Genomic DNA, 17,619 nt, shown 5'->3' with positions numbered 1-17,619 from the left:
CAAATTGATATAATTAATTAAGTTACTAGAAATTACTAGTTTCAAATTCTCAGTTTCCCGCAGTTTCCCAATTTTATGAAATATTTGCTTTTTATAATATATCATAGTAAATCAAATAAAAAAGATATTACATGTTATTTTTTAATTATATGTTACAAATAATAAATTAATTAAGTTAATTAGAAAATTTTGAAACGAAACGGTATAGCTTAAAATCTTAGTTCAAGTCTATGTTGTGACATTTATCTGAGGAGATAAATGTTTTAAGAAATTTTTTTATTGCTTCGTTCACTTGTTGATAACATCGAATGCGAAAATAAAAACAAGAATGAGTGAGATATATTTCTTTTTGTTATCGAAATAAAGTGAATGTTTGATCTAAAGAAAAAGAATTTTAATTATAATATGAATAATTTTTTCACATTCAAACGAAAAAAATGAGACATTTAAGAGGATAATATTATAATATAATATGATTAATGACTAGCAATAGTTAATATTGATATAATATTGATAAAAACAAAATAATATAATAACAAAAAATAATCTGAATAAACAAAGTATTTTTTAGTTATTTTTCCTCAATAAAATTATATACATTATGACAATTTTGCATTATTTGAATATATTTATAACTTTAATTATTAGTTCTAAAAAAAATTCTTCACTTCCGTTTAAAATGCTTTGAACGATCTAGTTTCTTTTATATATATATAATATATGCTGTGGAGAATTTCATGGCCGCATTGGTTGCGTTGCATCAGCAAGTGCAATGTTCATCTATTTTCGATTGTCTCGTAGCGGTAGATCGCTTCAATGATCAGTAATTTTTAATCTGAAAAATGGCCGAATCGGAACAAAGGAACAAAGAGAATTGTATCGTAGGATCAAAAGAAATGATGGTGAAGCAAGAAAAGCGTGAGAACACGTTGACGAATGGCGGGAAAGGATCTGGGGATGACGCGGATAGTCTCGAAGAATTACCTCTTGATATTGGTGAACACTATCTTGTTCGCAGATCTGATGATTCCTGGCGTAAATATGTATATTATCATATGATTATTTTTATATTATACATATAAAGAATAATTTAATATTAATAAATTACTTATTCGCGCACTTTTTTCGCGATTTGTTACGTTTGTATTACCGGCTTTATCCTAATAAACTATACTTGTTTTGGAAACATTATGAACAATATGTGTAATATGTGATTTAGATACTTTATCTGTTATTAATATTTTATTTTTTTATTTCTATGATTATTTCTTTTGATTATAAATCATAAATTATTAATGAAAAATATAAATTTAAAAAAGTGTATGATATTAACAGAATTTTTTCAATTTTATGTAGATCCAGCAGAAATTATTCAAACTCGATATAACGAGAGTGAAAGCCACTATGAATATTATGTTCATTATGAAGGACATAATAGAAGATTGGATGAATGGGTACCCAGGGACAGAATTATGTCAAGCAGATTTGATATGAGTGATAGAAGTTGGAAAAGTGGAGACAGAAATTCTGGTACTGATTTACTGGCAGATTCATCAGATCGTAAAATTACAAGAAATCAAAAAAGAAGACACGATGAAATTAATCACATTCAAAAGGTATATATTTATATTATCATTAAATTAAAAATATATATTTATAAAAAAAAATCAATATTTTTTTATTGTAGACATATGCCGAAATGGATCCTACAACTGCTGCACTAGAAAAAGAACATGAAGCAATAACAAAAGTCAAATACATTGATAAGATTCAAATAGGTAAGCATTAATATATATTTTATGGTACTAAGTCTTATTTGAAAAGAGTCTCATTATTTTCAAAAGTTCATTTCTAGGAAAGTATGAAATTGATACTTGGTACTTTAGTCCATATCCAGAGGAATATGGCAAGCAACCAAAACTATGGATTTGTGAATATTGTCTTAAATATATGCGTCTTGAGAAAACTTACAGATATCATATGGTAAAAAATTTTAATATTAAAATATTTAATTCTCTAACAAAAATAATTAAATAATTTTATAATTAAGAATTGAAATTTTTTTCTTTTTAGAGTGAATGTACGCATAGGCAACCAGTTGGCAAAGAAATATATCGCAAAGGCACATTAAGTATTTGGGAAGTGGATGGTAGAGAGCATAAAATTTATTGTCAAAATTTATGCTTACTTGCAAAATTGTTTTTAGATCATAAAACACTTTATTTTGATGTTGAACCATTTCTTTTTTATATTCTTTGTGAAGTTGATAAACATGGAGCTCATTTAGTTGGTTATTTTTCAAAGGTATATTTTTTATTTGATTATATTTATAATTTATATAATATAAATATAATTATGTTTATCATGTTTGATTTACATACAGGAGAAAGAATCACCTGATGGTAATAATGTTGCTTGCATTTTAACTTTACCACCATTTCAAAGACAAGGATATGGAAAGCTTTTAATCGCTTTTAGTTATGAATTAAGCAGAATAGAACAAACTGTTGGTAGTCCTGAAAAACCCTTAAGTGATTTAGGAAAATTATCATATAGAAGTTACTGGAGTTGGATTTTGTTAGAAATTTTGCGGGATTTTCGAGGTACTCTTAGTATAAAAGATCTGAGGTAACTTTATAAAATGTAATATAAGTTAGATCAAATTGTATGTAAAGAATTTAAATAATTATTAATATAATTTACAGTCAAATGACAAGTATATCACAAACAGATATCATATCGACTTTACAAAGTATGAATATGGTTAAATATTGGAAGGGTCAACACGTAATTTGTGTAACACCTAAATTAGTCGAAGAACATATTAAAAGTAGTCAATACAAGAGACCACGGTTAACAGTGGATAGTAGTGCACTTAGATGGGGAGCTCCACCACGAAAAAATGTAAAACCTGGCAAAAAGTAGCAGAAATCAAATTGCAATTCAATGATTTTCATTATTGTGAGATTCACGATTTAATGTGTTTACTAAACACTTGATGAAAAAAAGTTGCATTTGATATGCAACAATGTTCTTAAGTTTGGTAAACAATTTTTATACGCATTTGCGAATTTATGTAAAATATGCGTATATTTCGCTAATATGCATTGTAAGACTCGTATTTGACTCGTAAGATGAGTAAACATGATGATTTCTAGAGCTTCATTAAATCTTCGGAGCGTAAAGATATTAAAAAGTAGTAATATATTCTTTAAATAATTTAATTTTTTTTTCGGTAGTACACAAAAAAAAAGAATTGAAGATAATATACTGATACTGACTCGAAATACCATGTATTTCTTAATAACGAATTGTTAATTTTTGTTAGAAATATATCAATTTTGCAATGTGTGATTATAATTTCAAGATACAAGTATATTGTGTTTCACATAAAAAAAAAAATAAGATTGATAATACCACACAGTATTAGTCCATTAATGATTTTATTATATACATTCATTAATAATAAATTAATTATTCATGAAAAAGAATAATCACAAATGTAAGTTTGAGACTAAAGTTTATCATCATTATACCAAAATATTCATTATTTATAATTTTGAAATAGATGATTTATGCATTTCTTTTGCCAATTTAATGGCATACTTAGCAGTTCCAGGCGCAGTGCACACTCCGTAACCTCCATGTCCATAATTATGCACTAGCTGTAACATAATTTTGATCAATTAACGAAAACATTCATAAATAAAATATTCATAAAAATTGAAACTAACGATAGCTTTGGAAAATCCATTTACAATTTGTTCCCTTTCCACTCTGACATTGTTTTCTCTATGTGGTCTTAAGCCAACTTCTACTTTTACAACTTCTGCTTTTTTAATATTTGGTAAGAAGTTTTTACATCTATTACGAATTGCTGCAGATTCATACAGACAAGGTTTTAAATTTTCAGAATCAAAACTCCTCGAACCACCTAGAGTAACTATACCATTAAAACCTGGTATAATGTAAGTGTCCAATTCGCCATAAAAAAATGTTTTCAACCATGGCGCATTTACCTATTTTTTTAAAATTAAAAAATTAAAATATATTCTACATTTAAAAATTAATTCTATGTATATTAAAACAAATATACTTTAAGTATTTGACCACGTATAGAAACGAGACGTTTATCATTGCATAAAGATCGTGCTCCGAGACCTGTACAATTCATAATTAAATCCCAATCGGATACAAGTTCTGTTAAAGAGTTTATTTTTCTTTCTATCAATTTAATTCCATTTATTTCTAATCTAGGAATAAATATTCATTTAAGAATGTTTAGTTTGAAAAAATTATGTTAATTAATAAAGTAAATTCGTTACTTATTACGTGCCCATGGCAGATGCAGTTTACATTCTGTGAGAAGAGTTCTAAAAAATGAACCATACTTCCAATTACCTTCCACTAATTCAAATTCTTCGTCTGTAGTTTTTCTATATATTGGTACTAAATTTTCGATCCAATGATTCTATTGTAAAAAAAAGAAAAAATATTAATTTCTTTTTAACAAAGTTATAAATTAAAATTAGATAATGATAATTTATATAATGTATTTTCTCAAAAAATATTATAATATTCTTAATGAACATACAATATATTTAAAAAATATTCCTAAAAATTCAAAATAAACCTTAACAATTTCTGGTGAAGAATTTGCAAATAAATAACCGGATATAGCAGTTATACCAGCAAAAGAAGCTTCATGAGATTTTCGAATATCATCGTAATATTCATATGAATCTCGTATCCAACATCTAAAAAAACATTTTATTAAAATATAAAAATTTTAAGTATCAAAATCAAATCAAATCACATCAGAAATAAAATCTGTTTTTACGTATGAACCTTGTTATTTCTTCAGTTGGTCCAAAATATGATGAACCAACTCTAAATATTCCAGCTGCCACATGACTAACAGTATTATTAAAATCAGAAGCGAAAACAGTAATTTCAGCATTACGTAATTCATGTTTTAATTGTAAAGCTGTAGTTAAACCAATTATTCCACCTCCAATTATAACTACTTTCATTTTTTTGTTTTTTTAAAATAATTAATTAATAAACAATGTTTTCAAAGATTCCAGAATGTAACAATTTATTAATTATTAGAAGATATTATTAATTAAGAATAAGTAATATTGTTTGATAAGATTCTAAAAATTCCACATCTTATCTGTTGTTAAAATACTCTTGTTCTGAATGTATCATGAAATTACTTATAGCTACAGTCGATAATATGTTTGTTAAAATGAATTTACAAAATGTATTAAAAGAATTATGTTTATTTTAATACAAATTGACATTTTCCAAAAAGTCGTGGTAATTCAAATATTATGGGCAGTTAATTATTCTCTTATTAAAGATAAGATAACATCGTTCAATGGAAAACGTAAAGTTGTGATTATAGCATAAAAAGAATTTAAGATTTCTGCGCGTTAAACAATGATTAATCGAGATATGTACAACGAATGTTAAAAATTCAGAGAATTAGTTAATTAAACTTAGCTTCATTTTCTTATTTATTTGTCTTATTTATAGATTAATATGAAATTTGATCTAACCACATCTATTTTCCCGCATATATACAAACTTTAATTTCAAAGAAAAAAGAAAGAAAGAAATTGTATCAAGATTTCTTTTTTCTTTAAAACTATGCCTAAATCAAAAATAATTTGTAAACTACAAAAGTAAAATATACAATGATAAGTTCATTTGCCTTACGGGTATCTTACATCTTCAACAATGTAATTGTTATTAACAATCGGTCCTCTTTTGTATAAATTACATTGTTACGCGTTACAATTTTCCATTGTACCTCGGATCTCTTTTTTTTTTCGACTATTTGTTTTTTCGTATCGAAAAATATATAAACGTAACGCGAATTTTCAGAGATGTGGACGCAATGGAATAGTCATCATACGCGAACTCTATTCCGAAAACGATTAATATCGCATCACAAAAAATGAAGCTATTTACAATAAGCAAACAGTCGATGAATTTGTCACTAATAATAATACATTATTTTTTGCGTCTACGTTCTGCGCAAATTTCAACGATCTTACAAAGCCTTTGTATGTAAGGCCACACTCGCGATTTTTCTTTTTCTTCTTTTTTTTTTTATTTCTTCATGGAGAAATAAATATTTGTATATTGTTCATTTTACAAGCTTAATATCTAAGATTGTTACATGTTAAAATAGAATGCTACCTAAAATACAAAAATCTTACGCTTTACTGCAAGGCTGTATAGTATAATTCAAAGGAGGAGGAGGAACTAAAAGAGGCAGCGGAGTAGGAGGCGGAGGAGCTTGAACAGTATTCGAAACTGTAGTCGCTGATTGAGCTTCATTGTTACGAATATTAACATTATAAGCAGAAAGGTAACTTGGCCAAAGATGTGGTGGTGGAGGAGATCCAGGAGGTGGTGGCGGCGGAGAACGATCATCTAGTTCGTCCGAATCATCCATCATCATTGCCGTCAATGGAGTGACACGGGGTTTCTTTATTTTTATAATTTTCACCTAATAAGCATAATTAATAAAACAATAATTTAATACATAAAAATTAGAAATTTACGTTCTAATTTTTTCTTTATATCTTGAAGTAATTTAATAAATTTTTAAGATGAAAAATTTAAATTTATAAATTAAAAGAATACTAACCTTTACTTTTTTCTTTGCTTTTGGAGGTCGCACTCTTTTCTCTTGCTTTCTGCTCTTCCTAGAACTGGATCTTCGAACATCACGAATTCCATTCCGAGCAATTATAGATGTGGGTGGTGGAGGCGAAGGCATATCTCCTTCACCACCACTAGGACTGGTACCTTCTCCAGGTTTGATTCCATCTGCAAATTGCACTGATTTTTTACTTCTTTGTTTACGCTTATTCAATTTTGCTAACTTTAATTTTTTCATCTGAATCTTGAATTTGCTTGATTTATTTTCTCCAGCTTCATCTTTGTTAGATTCCTTTTTATCTGATTCTGGACCCTCTTTATCCGTGTTATCTCCACTATCATTTTCAGGAGTAGATAAATCATCTAAGTTACCATTAGGAACTGATGTTCTAAAATATATTTATTTATATATATATTTGCATTTTATATTTATAAAATATATTTATATTTAAAAATAATATAAATATTTTTTATTCCATATAAATATAAATAATTATATACCTGAACCCTGATGCAACTAAGATTCCTTTCAAAGGTGGTGGGGGCAATTCTGGCCATTCTTTGGATTCTGTCTCGATTTGAGTTTTATTTGTTTCATCTGTTGTTATTGTTGCAGTAGCTTCATCAACATCGTTTTTTAATTTATTTAATCGCAACTTTTCATCATCATCTTCTTCTTCTTCATCATCATCTTCTGCCTCTTCCTCATCTTCTTCATCATCTTCTACCTCAGCTTCTTCTTCTTCTTCTTCTTCTTCATCCTCTTCAACAGGCATTTCTTCTTCTTCTGTAGAAATAGAAGATGCAACAACTGGTGTTTCTTCTTCTTTTTCAAAAATAGCAGCGGAAGTTTGTTGCTCTTCTACATCACCTTGTTCTTCACCTTCTAGAAGAGCTTTCAAAACACATGGATCTAAACCTGTATTTTTTTGCTGATTCGCGTTTTCTGTCTGGCGCATGTTACTTTTTTCTAATAATTGAAGAGCGCGACGATTAATTCGTTCAATTCGCCTACGTTCTTTTTCTTTTCTTCTAATCTCACGCAATCGTTTACGTTCTTCTTGTTCTTTTCTGCGGGTCTCCAAAATAACTTCATAATTATAAACTGGGAGAACTGGTACTTCTATAAATTTAATTATATAAATAATTATTTATATTTCAACAATATATCTATGTTATGTGTCATAGAAAAAGATTAAATTTATTTACTCTGTGATGTCACTTCAGCTCTTGCAAATGTCGGCTGTGATGCCGGAAGTGGGACAGGACCAGGGACAGGCACAGGAACAGAAATAGGTAATGGAACCGGGGACAAAGTAGAAACTGGTGTTGAAGTCATGGCTGGTGGAACGGCCGGTACAGGCATTGGAACAGGAACTGGAACAGGTACAGATATAGGAACTGAGGGAACCGGAGAGGGTTGAGGGACTGTCGCGGAGTATATCATCCCTGCTGACTGATCGATCGAAGAGGACTGTCCGCCGCTCCAGTCCAACGATGTCGGAACAACTTGAAGAACATTACCTACGCGAACTACTTGACTTGAGCCTCGTACAATCGGTGTACTCGAGGAATTGGTTGAGTCTCTGTGGGTTGCTGAGACTCCATTGAAATCTGCAGGTACAACTTGCAATACATTGCCAACCTGTTTGATATTTTATATGAAAATATATTACTTTTTGATCTTTTTATATCATTGAATAAAACAAAGATAAATAAACAATAATATTAATAATATATTACATTTAATTTTATTTAATTATATAAAATAAAAATTAATTTTATTTATATAAAATAAAAATTAAATTCATAAAATTTATTAAATAAAAGATTTTTTATATAAATTAAAATTAAATTTTTTAATGTATATAAAGAATTAATTACATACTTGTAAAACGGTAGGTTGCTGACGGTATAACATCTGTTGTTGTTGCTGAGGTGATGACGAATAACATACATTTGAATTAAAATTATCTCCATAATCATTTGATATTCCTGTTCCATCCTGTTGCTTCTTAATACCTAGTTCAAGTTCTAATCTAAAATTAACCAAAAAATTTAATCATGAAAAAATATAATTTCTTATAACAAAATATATATTTTATTATTATTGGGATCAATGATAATATATATATATATATATATACATATATATTATAATAATTTAGGAAATAATGGAGAGGAAGGGCAGTTAGGGCTAGGATTCCGAACACGATTTCTATAAATATTACCTATCATCAAGTGGCAAACGTTTCGGAGAACTCGCTGCAGAGTCATCAATGCACGGTGGATAAGTTAAGTTATTCTCTGTATAATAGTATTCGTTTCCAACTTCGTTTTCAGTCGAATATTGGAAACCTGCTGTGACTGTCTCCATATTGTCACCTATGTGCATTTCCGAGTCTAACACGGTCGAGTCCCTAGATAGTCCGGACACGGACTGTACAATTGTTTCTATTCGTCTACCTCTTTCGGTGCAGCTATCTATTTTCATATTATCGTGTTCATCCTTCCTTTCCCTTGAATTTTCACTGACTCTACCTCGTCCCACAGAAGGTGATCTGAATCGACAGTAAGATTAGCTTACTGATTACCTAACATGAATAATAGTTTACTAATTATTGTAAATTATTCTTAAAAATTCACCTAGAAGATCGTAATCGTTCAGTTATTCGTATATGATCTGGGTTCCTCATTCTTGATCTCGAGGTAGATCTAGTCCTTGATCGAGATCCAGATCGGGATCTTGATCTCGAACGCATCATTCGGGATCTGGATGTTGATCGAGATCGTGATCTGGACCTAGATCTTGATCTAGATCTTGACCATGACTTCGATCGCGATCTAGATTCACATCTGAAATGATCGTGTGATCTAGGCGGTGATCTTCGTAATCGTAATGGAGAACGATTTCTAGATGATGGTTTTTCTATTCTTCGAACATGTCCATGTCTGTCTAGATCTAATAATTCTCTTTCCTTCTCCCATTGTCTATCTCTTCTTGTACTGGGTCTGCTTTTTCTTTTGAAATAATATAAATTTTTAATGTTTTTTATTAAAGAGAGAACATTATTTATAAAAATAAAATATTTATATTAATAATTAATATTAATATTAATAGCACCTATGTTTGAATTTTGATGAGGAACGGAAAGGACCTTCTGTAATATCTCTTTCAATACTATCATTCCTATAGTACAATTTTTCTTCGTAATCGAGGTCCAAATCTTGACTATTAGGATAGGAATCCAAGGACTCATTTCCATCCCGAAGTATATTTTCTGCTTCATACGGCCACAATGATCGATCAGCTTCATCTCCGCGAAATCTTCCTTCTCTATGTCTATCAGGATCTACATTTCTTTCTCTTAATACTTCTATTGTTTCATACGATCTACCTTCCTTTTCTCTTTCTATATAATCGTATTTTCTTCTGCTCCATTCATCTCGCTCTCCTTTAGATCCATGCTTCTTAAAGTGATCTATAAATAATCATCAATAATATTAAAAAAAGAAAAAATATATATATAAATATATATATATATTTAATAATATATAAAAAAATATTACCTTTATTGTATGAGGCAGTGTTAGATCGAGGAGAAGTTCTTATGGATCTTTCTCTTCTATCATTTATTTTAGATCTGCCAGATCTATCTTCATCCATTCTAATTGATCGTCTCTCTTTACTAGAGGAACCTGGAAGCGATTCTTCCTTTCTTTTTGGACTTTTGCTTCTACTTCTACTCCAACTACGACTATGACTCTCACTACGACTTCCTTCCTGTTCCCAGGAAGTACTTCTTCTTTTTTTATTACGATCAGAAGGACTAAATCTTCTCCTACTTTCACTATAATCTTGTTTTAAATTTTTATTATCTCTTCTTTCTCCTTTTTCTTTATCATCGAATTTTTTATCTCTTTTTTCTTTGCTGCGATCATTAATTCGTTTATCTTCTCTATTTTCCTTTCTATTAGGACTTTTTTTCTTTTGTTCTGTACTTGGTGATCTTATTTGACATTCTGTGTCGCTCACATCTTTATTACGTGATCTAGGTTTTTTAAGTTCTTCTAATTTAGTTTCTTTATCTCCAGATTTATATTCAGTAAAATCAAGCTTTACTGTGCCTGGTGATTCCGATTTTGTAGTAATTGAGGTTTTTACTGTTATTGATAGATCTTTTGAGTCCACCTTAACATCCGTAATAGTAGTTTGTTCTGTGGGAATAATTTCAGTAACTGATGTGTGTGTGTTATCATTCTCACATTCAATCTTGAATTCAGCAGAAGATTCGTCACAAGATATAGTCTTTATATCATTTTTCATAGCATGTGATTCTCGAAGTTTCTTTTGAATAGTTAACAAAGCTGCAGCATGTTGCACAGGATCATCCGATATCAATTTTGTCTTTATACGTTCATTATTTCGTCGGACTAATAATTGCTTAGGAATTAATTTAAGTGCTGCTTTTCCTTCATTTGTTTCCTCTGCTCCTTTTACATTGACAGATGAAGATATTATTTCGGAATTTTTATTATTTAATTTTTCACATGATTCATCAGATTCATACTCTGCAAATATATCCATTCGTAAAGGTTTATAACTTGTATCTGAATATGATTCGTTAGTTGAAAATTCAGGCGAATTTTCAATAGTTTTTACATCGAATTTTTTTGGAATAGTTTGATCTTCTGTCTTTTGCACTCCTATAATTTCTTCAAATTCTATCTTTGTTATTGGAGATTTCGTATATTTCCCATCGCGATATTTTATTTGAAGAGGTATATTGGGAATGGATTCGTCATCAGTCTTGATCAGAGTTTCATTCTTTGATTTATCTTGAAGAAAGCTTCCCTTCAAATTTAAAGAACTTGTATGATTATTGTTAAAAGCTTCCATATCCTAGAAAAAGAAATAAATAATTAATATGTATATTTAATATGATATTGAAAAATATGTATTATATAAAAATACCTCAGATTTCTGAGAACCAGCTGGAGAACTAGGACTATATAATTCTGTATTTTTTTTCGTTAATTTTACATCTATCTCGAATATATCCTTTAATTCTACATTACATTGTTCCTTTAAAGGTATTAACTCTTTTGTCTTATCAAAAAATATGTCTTTCTGAGAATTATTATCCAAACTTTTTATGCGTAATTTGCTTCTAATATGTTCTTCTGAAGTCCAAGATGATTCTAATAAGTCTATATCTTGAGATTTTCTAGGGAATAAATCGATATCTGGATTTGTTACATTTTTAGATATAGATTTTCTTGATTGTTGTTCAACCATAGAAACATCCTCATCTTTTATTTTTATTTTAGGTAATATTGAATCACAACATTCTAAAGATACTCTTTCAATCTTATGATCGAATTTATTTATCTTCGCCCATTCTACACACTCTTCCTCCCACATAACAGGAGTTTTCAATTTTATTTTTTCTTCGGACTGTGATGCCATATCCCAACGACTTTTTTTATTTTTTTTGCCAGTAATATCATGTTTCATAGATGCATCAACATTTTTGCTAATTGTATTTATTTCTTTATGAATGTTATCAATAATAGTGATATCTTCTATACTTTCTTTTCTGTCATTTTTTTCTCGTAGAAATGACTCTTCTTCAATGTCCCAATCATCTTTCTTCCTCTTGTTTTTTTGTTCTAGAAGCATCATAGCTTCTCTCTCTCCTTCTTCTTGCTCTTCTTCCCAGATTCTTATTGCAGATAATCTATCTTGTCTCTTTTTACATTCTTTCAAAGTTTCTTTCTCTATAGCGATATATGTATCTGTTTTTTTATCATATCGGACTTCCTTTTCTAATTTTTTTGAAATATGAGTGGCTTTTTTCTTATTTATCATTAAATCAGATACAGCTTCCAAGCTGTCAACTTCCCATTCATCTGCTAATAGTTGTCTCTTACTTACTTCCCTTTCAAGTTGTGTCAATGATGGGACATTTAGGGTATCGAATTCAGTCTCTGCCCATTTTTCTTTTTTATATTTTTTAGAAAGTTTAATTTCATCTTGCATTATTTGTTGAGATATACGTTCGCTCTCTTTCTCCCAATCAGTTAAAAATTCGCTGCTGTTCTTTCTTTCTTTATCTTTTTTTCTTTTTTTCTTTCCATCAATATCTTCTTCCATTTTCAAATTTCCAGGTATAATTTCTTTGCTGATATTGGAACATTTTTCTTTAAAAGATTCATCTTTTTTATTTTTTTCATTTTTTTTGTTTCGTTCATCCTTTCTTTCCATTTTCCGAATATTTTCTATTTCATTATTTTCTACCTTTTCAACTTTATTCTTTAACAGAGTATCTTCTTTTTGTGACATAATTACAGATTCCATTTCCCACTCCTCTAAATATTGTTCATCAGTTTTATTTCTTTTTTCTTCATCTTTGTGAGTTTTATTATGCACATTATTATCAGAAATTACTTTTCTAACTAACTCCTGTTCTTTGTCCCATATGTCGCATTTATCTGTGGATCTTTTTCTACTTTCAACTTTTACTTCTTCTTTAATTTTCTTTAACGGAACTTGTGAATGTACCAATTTTGTATTTTCTAAAGAAGAGGATTCTAAAGATGATTTTCGTATTACTTTTATTATGTCTTCATTGTTTTGTTTATTACTATATTCTTTCTTCTGTTTAGTTTTTTTACTTGTTATCCTTTTTTTTCTCTTATCTTCAGACGAATCACTACTACTAGAATCGGAACTGATTTTTCTTCTTCTTTTCTTTTTCATTTTTGCTATTCGTTTCGCTTTCTTTTTCCATTTGTCAGCTTTCCGTTTCTTCTTCTTTCGTTTCTTTCGTTTATCGTCAGAACTAGAGGAATCACTGCTACTAGTACTACTATCACTGCTATCTGAATCTGATAACGAATCTGAATCATTTGATATTTTACGTTTTCTCTTTCTTCTTTTTACTTCTTCTTCAGAGTCAGATGAACTTGACGAACTAGAAGATTCACTACTGCTGGAAGTCACCTTTTTCCGTTTCTTTTTTTTTCTTGTCTCTTTAGAATCAGAATTCTCATCGCTCATACGTTCTACTTTGATTCGAACGTTTTCCCAATCGCTGGGTATAGATTTAGAATCTTCCGATTCACTTTTATCATGCATATTTTTATTTTCCATTCTTACTCGTTTTTGAATATGAGTATTGCTTAATGACATTTTATCATCTTCAGTCTCCGTAATTTTCTCTAAATTTTGTCGATTTTCATTAGATTTATATTTTTCTTCAATTTTATTTGAATCACTTTTATCCGACTTTTCGGACATACTATGCTCTACAAATGAGAAATTGTCATCTGGTAAATTAGTTTCTATATTGAACTCATGATAACTTAATGTTGAAGTAGGTTTATTCGGTTTAGGAGAAAATGGTTTATTCGGTTTAGGAGAAAATTCCTTTGACATAGGAATATCATTGCAAACCATCTTCATAAATTGTTCATATTCCGATTTTAATTTTTCATTACCCGCAGACTGTAACAAAGGGGATGTTGATGGTCTATTATCATCTACTTTTTTAGCATTAGAAATCTCAGTTTCATTAACATTTTTATCTTTATTGACGTCTTCTTCTATCGTACTTAACTGTGGAGAAAATTCCTCTGATTCTAAAATAAATTTTATATGTTAAATATATTCTTTATTTTATAAATAAAATATACAAAATGTTTACCATGTTCTGAAACAGTATTGCCTGATTTTGTCTCATTCTCTTGTTCTTTTTCCGTATCATTAGATAATCTATCTTCGTCTTCACTATCCCATTTTGATTTAGGTAATTGTACATTAATAGGTACATGCCATTTGGTCTTTTCATCAGATTTGCATATGCCTGCTTTTGGATACCAATTACGTATACGTTGAGATATTTCAGCTTCTCCCGCATCCTCTCTAGAATTGTTAAAATCTGAATAGATAAAAGAAAATTGGCCAGACAAAATATTTTAATATACCGTATAAAATCTGCCTCGTATATGTTACGCATTTTTTCACGATGATCGATAGTAACTGCTTGAAGAATTTGTTGATGATTGATAAAAAGAGATATGCGAGGATTTTCAGAATAAAATAATTGAGGCCTTCCGCGTTTAGTTATTTTTATTGATTCAGGAGGATATTCTTTAGGACCATCAAGTCCTTCAACGATAAAAGCATAACGTTTTAAACGACAATCGTTTATCATTAACATTTGTTCAAAGTGACGCACATAATCCTCGGCTGTTCTATAATATATATATATTTCAAATATTTATTTAATATATCAGAAAAAATATAAATAATATACATATTTTTAAAATACAAACCTATTTTTTGTTGATCGTTCAGAATGATCACGTCTTCTAATCTCTATAATATCATCCATTGTTATACCACACTTTTTTAATTCTATCCATGAAGAAGAATTCATTATATCTTTATCTTTTTCTTTTCCTTTATCTTTGTCTTTTTCCTTTTCTTTTCTATCCTTGGTTTCAGATCTTTCCTGTGAATCACTTCTCTTTTCTTTAAAATTTTCTTTCTTTTCTTTTATTCCTTTCTTTTCTCGTATATCTTCCCATTTATCTTTATCATTATCCTTTTTATCTTTGTCTTCATATTTTCTATCTTTATTTTCTTCGTACTTATTATCTTCCCGTTTATCTTTATCATCTTTTTTATCTTTATCTTTTCTACGTTGTTCTTTATCATAAGAAATTTTATAATATCGTTCTTTATTATTGTAATCTTTGGATTCTCTACTCGCACTATCTCTTCGTTCTTCTCTTCCATATCGTTTTCTTAAAATAGTTTTTGTATATTATTTATACATATAAAAATATAAGAAATATGTTATTTATATGTTATACATATAAACGATAAATTTTGTTATACCTTTCTGAATATTTATTTTCTATTGCAGACTTTAAACCACTTTTATGAGAAACATTAACATCTTGTTTACTTTTTTCTCTTATTATCTTTACATTTTCTAATAAATTTTGTCCATTTCTATTTGCATAATTTTCTTCTTCCAAACTAGCTGTAAAATAATTTAACTATTGCCAAAAATCAATTTTATCTTAAAATATGTCATACTAAATACCTGCAGCCATAGCTTCAGCCAATAACATTTTACTTTTGGATTCTTCTCGTCTAATTTCTTCAATAGCCAGAATCTTTTCCTCTACAGTACAGTGGAAATTGTATATATTAATAATAGAATAAATTAATATAAAAAAATAATTCAAATGCAAATTAAATTCACATTTCATATTACCTGTTTTTTTTTTTGATTTATTACCACTTGAATGACGATTATGAAACTGTATAGAATCCGAGTCAATATTTAACAGTGTGTTTGGATCATTTTGCAAAGATTTTCCACTATTACCCAACATACTTTTAGATTTAGAAACTTTAGTAGTATGTACTTGAAGCAAACTGGATTTATTTTGAATTTTTGATGGTACATTAAATTTGTTAGCAAATGCCATTAATCTCTTTTTAGCCTGTAGTTTTCCTAATACTGGCTTGAGCATCTTAGGACTTTCCAATCTAGGTGTATCTCCATCACTGATTTGACCTTTTGTACTTTCTGGTGTTTCTGGCATTTGTATATCAAGCAAAGATATTGGAATGTCTGGTGTTGGTTCTTCTGGAGCATAAGCATCCTCTGATTGTGACATTATGTTAATATTTTTTTTTTCTGTTTCTTCTACATATAAAATTATATCAAAATAAGAAAATATAATAAAATTAATTTATGATAAAAATAAACAAATAGATATGAAAATTTACCTTGAGAAAGATCGATTAAATCTGTCTTTGTCATTGACAATGCCTTATTTTATCATGCATGTGATTATTCTTTAAAATAATACTACGAGCATCAATAAAACTTTTACTTTTCATGCTTAATATGCATATATATCAGATTCTATAAAAAAAAACATGTATTTTACATCTAAAAGAATTCTAAATTTTCTTGTAAAAAAATCATAATTTTCACATTTATAAGAAAATTATATATTGAAAAAAAATATGATTAATATTTTTTCTATTTTTCGATTAAAAAATATTTTTACCTGATATTACTTATATAAAATATAATCAAAATACTTAAATATAAACATTATAAGTATGTACACAGCTGAAAACTTTATTAAGAAGTAGCACAAGCACAATTGCACAATGTTTATTATTATCGATAATAATTTTAATTGATAATTTTCAAAATAAGAACAAAAAATCAGTTATTAAACTTATTTGAGATAGACAGGTAAAACATTAAAACATCGATAAGTTTAATTTAGTGGAGCATGTTTTTATCGAAGAAAATTTAAGCTAAAAAACAGAAATTCAAATATCTGATTTTTTAATATAGATAATTTACAGGTTATGATGAATGCAGCTATTTTTAATAAAATTTAAAAATTTATTATTACCTAGTGAAACATAAAAATTCCAAAAAATGTTAAATAAAAACCAAATATCATTAGATATAATATTGTTAGTTATAAAAACTTACTTCATAGTGAATGCTATGTAACAGACGGATACATGTTGCCCACGATAAAAATGACAGAATATTATCAACTTCGCACACCGGATTTTTCGGTTCCACAAATATTTTTAATTCCACTATTCTGTTCCTGTGTTCATCTAAGTCAAACAGAGCTACTATAAGAAAAGCGTCCGACATTTTAGTCAAACGGCAGGCCGGCAACTATAAATGTTCGTTCATTAATTCAACAAGAACAAGGATGCCAATATTTGAGAAATAAACGAAGAGCACTACTAAACATGTATTTCATTTCGGTTTGATAATTATTTGAATCCAAAAAAATATTTTAAAAATAATTCTGACTGAATTTACGATTAATTCTATAATATCAAATTTTTGTATAGATTTACGCTTACAAATA

General features: G+C 28.5%; 3 protein-coding genes across 5 annotated transcripts; 1 reads left to right on the top strand and 2 right to left on the bottom strand.

Moving 5' to 3' along the window:
* Positions 1 to 656: 656 nt before the first annotated feature.
* mof (males absent on the first) lies at positions 657 to 3,729 on the top strand. Of its 2 annotated transcripts, none has more exons than XM_003696493.4 (7): positions 657 to 1,035; positions 1,357 to 1,616; positions 1,688 to 1,778; positions 1,856 to 1,983; positions 2,074 to 2,304; positions 2,384 to 2,628; positions 2,706 to 3,729. In XM_003696493.4, exons 1-7 carry the CDS (start codon positions 843 to 845, stop codon positions 2,923 to 2,925), a joined length of 1,368 nt encoding a protein of 455 aa, XP_003696541.2. In that variant the 5' UTR covers positions 657 to 842; the 3' UTR covers positions 2,926 to 3,729. The 2 variants fall into 2 exon arrangements, with proteins under 2 accessions (XP_003696541.2, XP_012346031.2); XM_012490577.3 differs by having other exon boundaries at positions 719 to 1,035; positions 2,384 to 2,603.
* Daao1 (D-amino acid oxidase 1) lies at positions 3,425 to 5,291 on the bottom strand. Of its 2 annotated transcripts, none has more exons than XM_003696497.4 (6): positions 4,849 to 5,291; positions 4,634 to 4,757; positions 4,326 to 4,471; positions 4,097 to 4,253; positions 3,735 to 4,019; positions 3,425 to 3,665 (listed from the first exon to the last, which is right to left on the bottom strand). In XM_003696497.4, exons 1-6 carry the CDS (start codon positions 5,031 to 5,033, stop codon positions 3,552 to 3,554), a joined length of 1,011 nt encoding a protein of 336 aa, XP_003696545.1. In that variant the 5' UTR covers positions 5,034 to 5,291; the 3' UTR covers positions 3,425 to 3,551. The 2 variants fall into 2 exon arrangements, with proteins under 2 accessions (XP_003696545.1, XP_086760436.1); XM_086904310.1 differs by having other exon boundaries at positions 4,097 to 4,248; positions 4,402 to 4,471.
* On the bottom strand, positions 5,268 to 17,418 carry LOC100866940 (uncharacterized). Its single transcript, XM_031918422.2, has 18 exons — positions 17,223 to 17,418; positions 16,493 to 16,631; positions 15,972 to 16,409; positions 15,798 to 15,878; positions 15,587 to 15,734; positions 15,019 to 15,492; positions 14,668 to 14,937; positions 14,388 to 14,605; positions 11,654 to 14,322; positions 10,249 to 11,581; positions 9,803 to 10,160; positions 9,325 to 9,699; positions 8,910 to 9,239; positions 8,567 to 8,717; positions 7,888 to 8,323; positions 7,180 to 7,801; positions 6,665 to 7,067; positions 5,268 to 6,523 (listed from the first exon to the last, which is right to left on the bottom strand). Exons 2-18 carry the CDS (start codon positions 16,524 to 16,526, stop codon positions 6,227 to 6,229), a joined length of 8,637 nt encoding a protein of 2,878 aa, XP_031774282.2. The 5' UTR covers positions 16,527 to 16,631; positions 17,223 to 17,418; the 3' UTR covers positions 5,268 to 6,226.
* Positions 17,419 to 17,619: the final 201 nt, after the last annotated feature.

The sequence above is a fragment of the Apis florea genome, unplaced genomic scaffold (genome assembly GCF_048593485.1).
Source record: "Apis florea isolate Af1SG1 unplaced genomic scaffold, ASM4859348v1 contig_2350_pilon, whole genome shotgun sequence".
In the NCBI taxonomy this organism is placed as follows: Eukaryota; Metazoa; Arthropoda; class Insecta; order Hymenoptera; family Apidae; genus Apis; species Apis florea.
Note: the sequence above shows the minus strand (reverse complement) of the source record. Positions and strands in the feature narration are given on the sequence as shown.